The following is an 8,934-nucleotide window of genomic DNA, read 5'->3' on the forward strand; positions in this document are numbered from 1 at the left end:
GTGTGTGTGTGTTACTAGGATTGAATTCAGGAGCATTCTACCTTCAAGCTACACCCCAAGCTCATTTTTTGTTTTGAAACAGAGTCTTGTTAGGTTGCTAAGAGTCTCCCTAAGTTGCTGAGGCTGGTCTCAAACCTTTGATCCTTCTGTCTCAGCTTCCCAAGTACTGGGACTACAAGCAACGCTTGTAATCCCCGTGCTTGGGAGGCGGAGACAGGAGGATTGCGCAGTTTCGAAGCCAGCTGTGCTGGCTTAAGAGACCCTGTTTCCAAATAAAAAAGTATAAAATAGGTCTGGGAGTGTAGCCCACAGGTAGAAGGGTTTCCAGGAACCCCAGTACCACCAAAAATAAATAAATAAAAATAAAAATAAGTGAGATTTATCTAAAATAACTATAAAATTAAAACTATAGTCAAGAATAACTAAGTTGAATTTATCAACTTAAAATCTCAAAATGATTTTAGTGACAGATTAACCTACAGGACCAAAGACAGAGCTGTCTGGATATTAGGAAATAAAGAACATACTCCAAGAGTTTTTCCAAAGATTTATTGAAGCAGAAACAAGTTGGTCAGGTACTTGCTGGAAAAAAGCAGTTTTAATGGTATTCAAAAATACTTTAAAAAAGTATTCTAGCACAAGACTTCTTCGTAAACCAGACTATGTTGTAAACTTTTTTTTTCTAAATCTTTTAGGAGTGTCGGTTGTTGAGAACTAGTGCTTATTCCTACTCCAAATCTATCTTGCGCTCCTGAAAAACTGCAGAAAGGCACTTGAGAGCTGTTTCTTTAAGATATGGATTTCTTTTTTGTTCTTGCTGGTAATATATTGCTGCACTGAACGTGTGCAGTTCTTACTCAAGATCATCATGATGCTGAGAAGTTTCGTTGATAACCTGTTAAAAACCAATAAAACTCAAATCAAATACAATATATCATGTAAAGTCAAAACTATCTGATAAATCATGGCAGAAAGAAATCCTACTAAACAGATATAATTTATTGTACGATCTAGGACACGTTGTACTGATTCTACATGGCAAGGTCTTTAGCAAGGAGAGACAGATACAAATGTGAGATATCCCTCCCCTCCAGGCAAAATAATTATCCAGTGGAATTTTGTGACATACAAAAAGAAAACTTAATAAAAACTGTGTTTATGAAGAATACTACAATAATCATGTGCAGTAAGGTTTAAAAGCAATTAAGACATATGAAAATGTATGGCAAATACATTTTAAATTTATGTACAAGGGAAGATTCCATACAGTAAACTGTGACCATTTCCTTCTTGGCATAGAGAGGTAACCAAGAGACAGACTGATACCGTAGCACATCATTGTACAATGCAAATGGGTTGAAGAGTGCTCAGGTGACAGGTAGGAAGAGAGGACCATATGCCCAAGATCAAAACATTCCTAAGATGGAGGTAGTCTAGTGAAGTAGTCTAAAGTTGATCTAGAACGTCACTTAAGGAAGTTTTATTCTAATTTCAAATTAAGCACCAGAGCAAATCACTAATTTTGTAGTGCCAGCAGAAAATTGCTATTTCACCTTAACATCCAGCAGCCAAATAATTACTAGGCCATCTATACTACTGGAATGAGAAGCTCATTCTTTTTTTTTTTTTTTTTTTTTTGGAAACAGGGTCTCTTAAGCCAGCGCGGCTGGCTCTAGGTTTATTGATATTAAAAGGGATAAAAACCTATCTGAAATTATTCCATTTTATTTATTTATTTTTTAATATCTTAATTTTATTTTATCTCGTTTTCTACTTAAATGACACCAACCTGTCCATCTCTAGTTTCAACTGTCTTAATCAGAAGTGTCCTTTTGGAGTGGGTATCAACCAGAGGAAGCGAATCCAGATTAGTTTCTGAAGAAAGAAGGTAAAAAATGAATGAAAAGTGAAAAAATTTTAAAAGTACTTATTTTACTCAAAGAGGTATGATTTTGTTTTGCAGTTGTTTAAAGTGCTATTTCCAAATAATGGCATCTTAGTTTGTACTCCGGTAGGAAAAAATAAAGTGGAGTTTACATTCAACATGAAATATATTGTGCAAGCGAGTACTTGGATTTGAAAATTATAGATGCCTCCTGGTTTAGATTTACAATGTACCCCTAGATCTCACAGAGATAAGGTGTTGAAAGTGAGGCTTGGTTGCTGAGGATTGGTCCCTGGGAGTGTGGTCTCAGGGTTATAATATGGTCCTTTCTTCCCTTGTGTCTCTCTTGCTCTGGCTTCAGTGATGTGAAACAGCCCTTCTGCTCCCGTTTCCCATGCTATACCCTGCACTCCACAGACTCCACCCAGCCCGGCATGAACAGAACCACTGAAATCTCCAAAACTGTGAGCAAATAATGTTACTTCTTCTAACTTGTGGTCAGGTCTTTGGGGGCACAGCAGTGAGAAGGTGCCTGACACAGGATGCTTTATATTTTCTTGTATGGCATTTTTTAGGCATCATAAAAAATAAATACTCTACCACAAATAGTACAGTTACAACTTGGTGAAATTTGTCATAATAGGAAATAAAATGCTTACCTCTCAGATTCAAGGAGGCAAAGTTCGGAATAGGCAGAGAAATCCTATAAAAGAGTAAAAAAAAAAGGCAATCAGATTATTGGACAATAGCTTTGACAAGGGACACATTACATACTTCTTAAATATGTTAGGGATCTATTTCAGGAGCATTACTTATGGCTGGTCTCATTAGGTCATCTAAAATATTTTACTCTAAGCATTTTCTCTACGGAGGCATAAATGAAAGCACAATCAAGGGAAAGAGTGTTTTGACAAAGTTGTAGGTTCAGACAGCAGCTCCACTATTAATCAGCTCTACGGCAAGATGTTCTAAAATTCCTCATCTATAAAAACTGGAAAGGAGCAACTTTGAAGAAATGTTCTAAGGGTTAAGTGGTGATGTGCATAAATGTGCCTAGAGAATGCTGGCTACTGATTCACACGTGCACGTCTGTGCGCTTTACCTGCTCTCCTCGCCTTCCAGCAGCTTCCTGTAGGTGGCGATCTCGATGTCCAGAGCCATCTTGACATTGAGCAGGTCTTGATATTCGCGAAGGTGGCGCGCCATTTCTTCCTTCATGTTCTGAATCTCATCCTGCAGGCGGCCAATAGTGTCTTGGTAGTTAGCAGCTTCAACAGCAAAGTTCTCTTCCATTTCACGCATCTGGCGTTCCAGGGAGTCATTCTGAGGAGGTGAGAAGGGTTTCCAAGGTTAAACACCCAGCCATTCCAGCAACCAAGACAGACCAAAGTGCACTGGTCCCTTCATGGTAAATGGTGCCCTCTCCTAATCTGGGCAGAGCATGCAAGAACCAAGTCCCTCTTATTGTAAGCAATGGCATATGTAAGCTAAAACCTTCAAGCTAGCCATCAAGTGCTTTTTGAATCTGTCTTTATAACTCTTTTTTTCTATTGTTTTATTTTTTATTTGGAAACAAGTTTTCACTAATTGCTAAAATCCTTGCGAAGATGCTGTGGTTGGCTTTAAACCTACTGTCCTCCTGTCTCAGCTCCCTAAATACTGAGATTACAGGCATATGCCACCATACCTAGCTTTTTGATAACTTATTTTCTTTGGATAAAAGTATAATATTTTTCCACTTAAAAATTGTGTTCAGTTGTCACCGTTAGCTGTTTGGTCAACAGAATGGACCCAAGCCCATTACTTCCCTCCTTTGACTGTGGCAGGGTACTCACAGTTCCTTTGAGTGCATCCACCTCGCAGGTGAGCGATTGCACCTGTCTCCGGTACTCATTGGACTCCTGCTTGGCCTGGCGCAGGGCGTCATTATTCCGGTTAGCAGCCTCGGAGAGGTCAGCAAACTGTTGGATAGAAAACAGAAATGGAGATTGCTTACATTCCAGAATTTTTGTTTTGGTAGTACTGGGGATTGAACCTAGGGGTGTTCTACCTTCCAGTTGTATCATCAGCTCTATTTTATTTTGAAACAGGGTTTCACTCAGTTGCTGCAGACCTCACTCTTCTTTCTTCCTTCCTTCCTTCCTTTCTTTCTTTCTTTCTTTCTTTCTTTCTTTCTTTCTTTCCTTTCTTTCTTTCTTTTTTGGTGATACTGGGGTTCCTGGAAGCCCTTCTACCTCCAGGCTACACTCCCAGACCTATTTTTTATATTTTTCATTTGGAAACAGGATCCCTCCGAACCAGCGCGATCCTCCTGTCTCCGCCTCCCAAGCGCGGGGATTACAAGCGTGCCCACCACGCCCGGCCCCTCATTCTATTTCTGAGGCTGGCTTTGGGTCCACAATACAGCTGTTTTGGTCTCCCAAGCACTGGGATTACAAGTAGTACCATCGCACCCGGCTGTATGCCAGAATCTGAACATGTTAAAGCCAGCTTTCGAGTAGAGCTACAGGATATTTAGGAGTCATTCATGGGCCTCACGTTTCCAGAATGCACTGCTTTTCTTTGGTGCCACACTGGCTTGCTCTTTACCTTGGATTTGTACCACTCCTCTGCCTCCTGCAGGTTCTTAGCGGCTACGCTCTCATACTGCTGGCGCACGTCACGCAGGGCGGCTGTGAGGTCAGGCTTGGAAACGTCCATATCTATTTGGACATGTTGTTCCTGAATCTGGGCCTGCAGCTCCTGGATTTCCTGAGGAAAGAACAGCCAGAAGGTCAGCGGCGTTGAGTCGGGGGTAGCTTCAACCTCACGCATTCTCCGAAAGCTCTTCCACTTACCTCGTCATGGAGTTTCTTCAAGAAGGCAATCTCTTCTTGCAAGGACTCCACTTTACGCTCAAGGTCAAGACGCGCCAAAGAGGCATTGTCGACATCCTATTTTGAACAGAGAAAAGGTAGGATATAGAGGATGCTAATGGCCATGTTGGCCTCATTTCTCACCTCAATCCTGTAAACCTTGTCTCCTGACTACAGAAAAGGTGTTGACAACGTTATGACCGTTGCGTTCATTTATAAATCACCTAGTGCTACATTATACTGTGCTTTCTAATTAGTGCGAAATTTGAATTGTGACCATTATTTTTTCTTTTACATAATTAATAAACAACATAAAAATAAATAAATGTGTACCAACAAGGTAAAGTACACTCAATTATTATTGAGTCCCCATTTTTAACCAGTGCAGTTTTATTACTAAGTCTAGAAAATCAACGCGATAGCATTTTTTCAAATTTTGGTTGTAACGTCATAGTTAATTGTGATGAAGGGTGGTGACCAGATTTTACAACCTCATGTATGCGTGTCTTACATGTATATGTGTAGAACAGACATATGTGTGTGAGAAGTGTCAGTATATACCTAAGCTCTTTTTTCTGTCTGCGCAAATGTTCTGATACTTATTCATGGAATTCAGAGCAAGAATTTAGTTATCTGGCATAGATTTACAGATTTATGTAAGTCTATCATATATATTTATAGATTTATACTTATCGCAGCCAAATTTCTATCAAGTAGCAACTCAATGCTCCAATTCAGGATATGCATTGGAAATAAAGTAGGGTAAATGTAATCCTGAAATACATTTGTTTTGTCTTCTTTGACTAATTTTCCTCCTGAAATTTCCCTGACTCATCCTGCAAGGGTGTGTCTGTCACTATGTCAGTGCAGTTATCTTGTCTGTTTCAGAGTGACTGGTCAAGACGTTTACACAGAATGAGACTGTGCATAGATTTCTTATTGGTCTGACTCTCCTTCTATACTGCCAATACTTTATAAAGTGTACATTCCAAACCAGAATATACAATCTTGCCACTCAAACTCTTTTTCCTCTCAAGGAACTGTCATGATAGTACTTAACTCCTTATCTTGTAAGCAATTGTATTGGAGTAGAGATTATTGTCTTAAAATGTTGAAACACTACTATCACCTTCATGAAAAATAAAAATAATACAATAATGATAAAAAAGTGGTGTGGGAAAATTCAGTTTTGCTTCTTGTTAAGCCCTGAAAATGGTAAAAGATATTTTAGTAACTTATTTTTTTTAAAGTTTAATGTGATGCCCTAATTTATTTATTATTCCTTAAACAGGGAAATTTTTATTCTATGTTCTATTTTAACTCACTATTTTGCAGAAAACATTACAGAAACCATCTTAAAAATGCTTAGTGACTAAATGAACCACATACTACTGTGTTTGAATTAATTGGCAAATATGTTTCAGCTACAAAATCGCCTAGGCTATTTATCAAGAGAGTTTTGCAGACAATCCCCATAAGTGTTCCTGAGAATATACCTATCCTGAGAATCTTCCTGCTGTGAGTCCATTCTTCTTTGGAGGAAAAAAAAGCCCTTTCATAAAATTCCTTTCTTCAGCCTTGAGTTTATTTTTGTTTATGGAGAGAGCGCTAAAGACTATAACTCCCCCCCCCCAAAAAAAAAGAAGGGCTTTTCAAAATGTGAGGGGGTGACAGCAGCTTTAAGAACTTTTCACACCACACACTACAGCAGTCTGGGCCAGATATTAGATAACGGATGTTAGCAAATACTGTGTCCAGAGTGAGAACCGTGCTTACATCATTACATATTCAGTAAGAATGTAGCTTGCTGCAAGGCTGCTCCGGGAACACAAAGACTCCTATTATTTCTATCCAGAGCCACCACATTTGCCAGAATGTCTATCTACATTCCATACCGAAGCCCATAGAAACCTTTAATGCCCTTCAGCCATGGGGACAGATGGCTTCTTTTCACCCTTATTAGATCACAAAATAGTTGTGCATGGTGATTACTTCCATCCAACTTTACTGCCACAATAGGACGTGTAGAGGAGAAAAGAAGCCCGTTGGCTTGTGTCCAGCCAAACTGAGTTCCTTATCATCCAATACATTTTACATTTTAAACTGGGAGGCATAACTGCTTTCCCATGACCTTGTGAAAATTAGCCAACTTGGCTTTAGGCAAAGTATAACCTGAATCAAACTGTAACTGTTAAAAAATCAAAACGTCAATCTGTTGCAAAAATGAAATGGGGAGGTGTTTCTTAGGGAAGAAAAAAAATCTCAAAACAAAAACAGATAAAAACCCTTTAGGTCCTGAGGAACTGCTTTTGCTCTCAAAGGCTCGGATCTGTGGTCTTTCCACCACTAGGAGGCTTTGCGCACATATGTGAGTTTAGGCTTCTGGGGAGTTCGGTGAAGTAACTTTGGAGAACTGCTCGTGGTTTGGCTGGGTGCGGTCCTGCGGCTGCAAGTGGGGAGAGTCTACAAACCTGTCGGAAAGACTGCAGGGTGCTCTCGGCTTCCTCTCTCTGAAGCATCTCCTCCTGCAATCTGAAACAGTTGCACATTAGCCAAAGGGGAACCCGGAAACCGCCCGGGGCGGGGCGGCCACACCCAAACACCACGTCGCCCCAGCTCGAGCCCCAGCGAAGCGGCTGCACCACAGCCGCCGCCCAGCACCCGGGGCTCCTGCGTTCAGAGCTGCGGCGCTGCACAGGTGTTTGGAGACCTGGAGCCTGGTGCGAAGGCCATCACGGTGGCCGCACCTCCACCGAGGAGCCTCTGCCATTCCTTTGTCTCCCGTCCTTCGTCGCCCACCCCTTCTTCCTCCTGCTGCCAGGCACCTGGCAGCTCGCCAGGAGGCCAAGAAACTTCCTGAAAGTTTGGAGAAATTGCTCTCATGCCATCCAAGGACCTTCAACTAGCAGATAACGTGGTGGCTTTAAAAATCTGTAACGGGAAGCGTTCTGGGGCAATGCGTTGGGGGAGAGGGGCGATGCTTTCTGCACGGTTTGGGTTCAGGGCGGGGCTCAGCCCCTCTCCCCCAGACAGCCGCCGCCCAGGCCACATCCTCAAGGGTGTGGCAGCCCCCGGGGCCCGTCCCCGCCTCCCGTCCCCGGGCCCAGCCAGGCGCGCTTACTTCTCCCGGAGCCGCATGATGTCCTCGGCCAGGTTGTCGCGCTCCACCTCGACGCGGGCCTTGTCGTTGGTGAGCTGGTCCACCTGCCGGCGCAGCTCCCGCATCTCCTCCTCGTAGAGGTCCCCCAGGCGCGACTTGCCCTGGCCCTTGAGCTGTTCCAGCTCGGCCAGCAGGATCTTGTTCTGCTGCTCCAGGAAGCGCACCTTGTCGATGTAGTTGGCGAAGCGGTCATTCAGCTCCTGCAGCTCCACCTTCTCGTTGGTGCGCGTGTTCTTGAACTCGGTGTTGATGGCATCGGCCAGGGAGAAGTCCACCGAGTCCTGCAGCAGCCGCACCCCGGGCACGCTGCTCCGCAGGCGCGCGGCGGAGGAGCGGGTCACGTAGGCGCCGCCCGGGGACGAGGCGTACAGGGTGCGGGAGGTGCTGGGGCGCAGCGCGCTGCCCAGGCTGTAGCTGCGGGTGGACGTGGTCACGTAGCTCCGGCTGGCGCTCGGCCGGCTCCCGGTGCCCGGGCCGCCGAACATCCTGCGGTAGGAGGACGAGGACATGGACCTGGTGGACATGGCTGAGCAGGCGGTGCGCACGGGCTCCGGTGGAGGGTGTGGGCGGCGGGAGCGCTCCTGCGTCTCTGTCGCGGGGATCCCGGGGCAAGAGTGGCAGAGGACTGCACCCCGCCAAGGGCGCTGTTTTTATAACCCCGTTTGGAAAGAGGGTCTCCTCCCACTGCCATCCCAGCCGCGGGGCGCGCCAGCCAATGGGACGCCGCGAGCGCCGGGGCTGGGGGGTGGTCCCTGGAGTCTCGGCCGCGGGCTGGGCGCCGTCCCGTTACTTCTAGGGCTGAGCTGGGACTCTCGGGGACTTTCCCGAGGGTGGCAGGGGTCTGCCCAGCCCAGGGCGCCGAAAAGGGCGGGGTCCCGCGGTATTGGGGGGGGGGCGCGGAAAGTGGACCAAAGCGGTCCGGGATCCGCGCCAAGGGGCGAGGGACGGGGCGCGCGGGTGGGAGGGGCGCGGCCGCGGGGGAGTGGGCGGATGCGGGGGCCCCGGGCCCGGGGCGGGAGGCGGGCGAGCAGACC

The 8,934-nt window shown here is 45.1% G+C and overlaps 1 protein-coding gene across 1 annotated transcript; it reads right to left on the reverse strand.

Moving 5' to 3' along the window:
• Positions 1–351: 351 nt before the first annotated feature.
• VIM (vimentin) lies at positions 352–8,449 on the reverse strand. The gene is made up of 9 exons (XM_080716899.1): positions 7,862–8,449; positions 7,212–7,272; positions 4,723–4,818; positions 4,475–4,636; positions 3,721–3,846; positions 2,988–3,208; positions 2,545–2,588; positions 1,790–1,875; positions 352–895 (listed from the first exon to the last, which is right to left on the reverse strand). Exons 1-9 carry the CDS (start codon positions 8,422–8,424, stop codon positions 854–856), a joined length of 1,401 nt encoding a protein of 466 aa, XP_080573025.1. The 5' UTR covers positions 8,425–8,449; the 3' UTR covers positions 352–853.
• Between the last annotated feature and the right edge of the window lie 485 nt (positions 8,450–8,934).

The sequence above is a fragment of the Muscardinus avellanarius genome, assembly GCF_963383645.1.
Source record: "Muscardinus avellanarius genome assembly, chromosome: 20".
NCBI lineage: Eukaryota > Metazoa > Chordata > Mammalia > Rodentia > Gliridae > Muscardinus > Muscardinus avellanarius.

Bases quoted from the DNA above. Each gene is read 5' to 3' on its own strand.
- VIM (XM_080716899.1), bottom strand. From the start codon at position 8,424: ATGTCCACCAGGTCCATGTCCTCGTCCTCCTACCGCAGGATGTTCGGC. The intron at 3,847-4,474 runs GTAAAGAGCAAG...TCTATCCAACAG, and splicing joins AGGAGTGGTACAAATCCAAG to TTTGCTGACCTCTCCGAGGC. The intron at 896-1,789 runs GTTGGTGTCATT...GGTTTTTAACAG, and splicing joins TTGAAACTAGAGATGGACAG to GTTATCAACGAAACTTCTCA.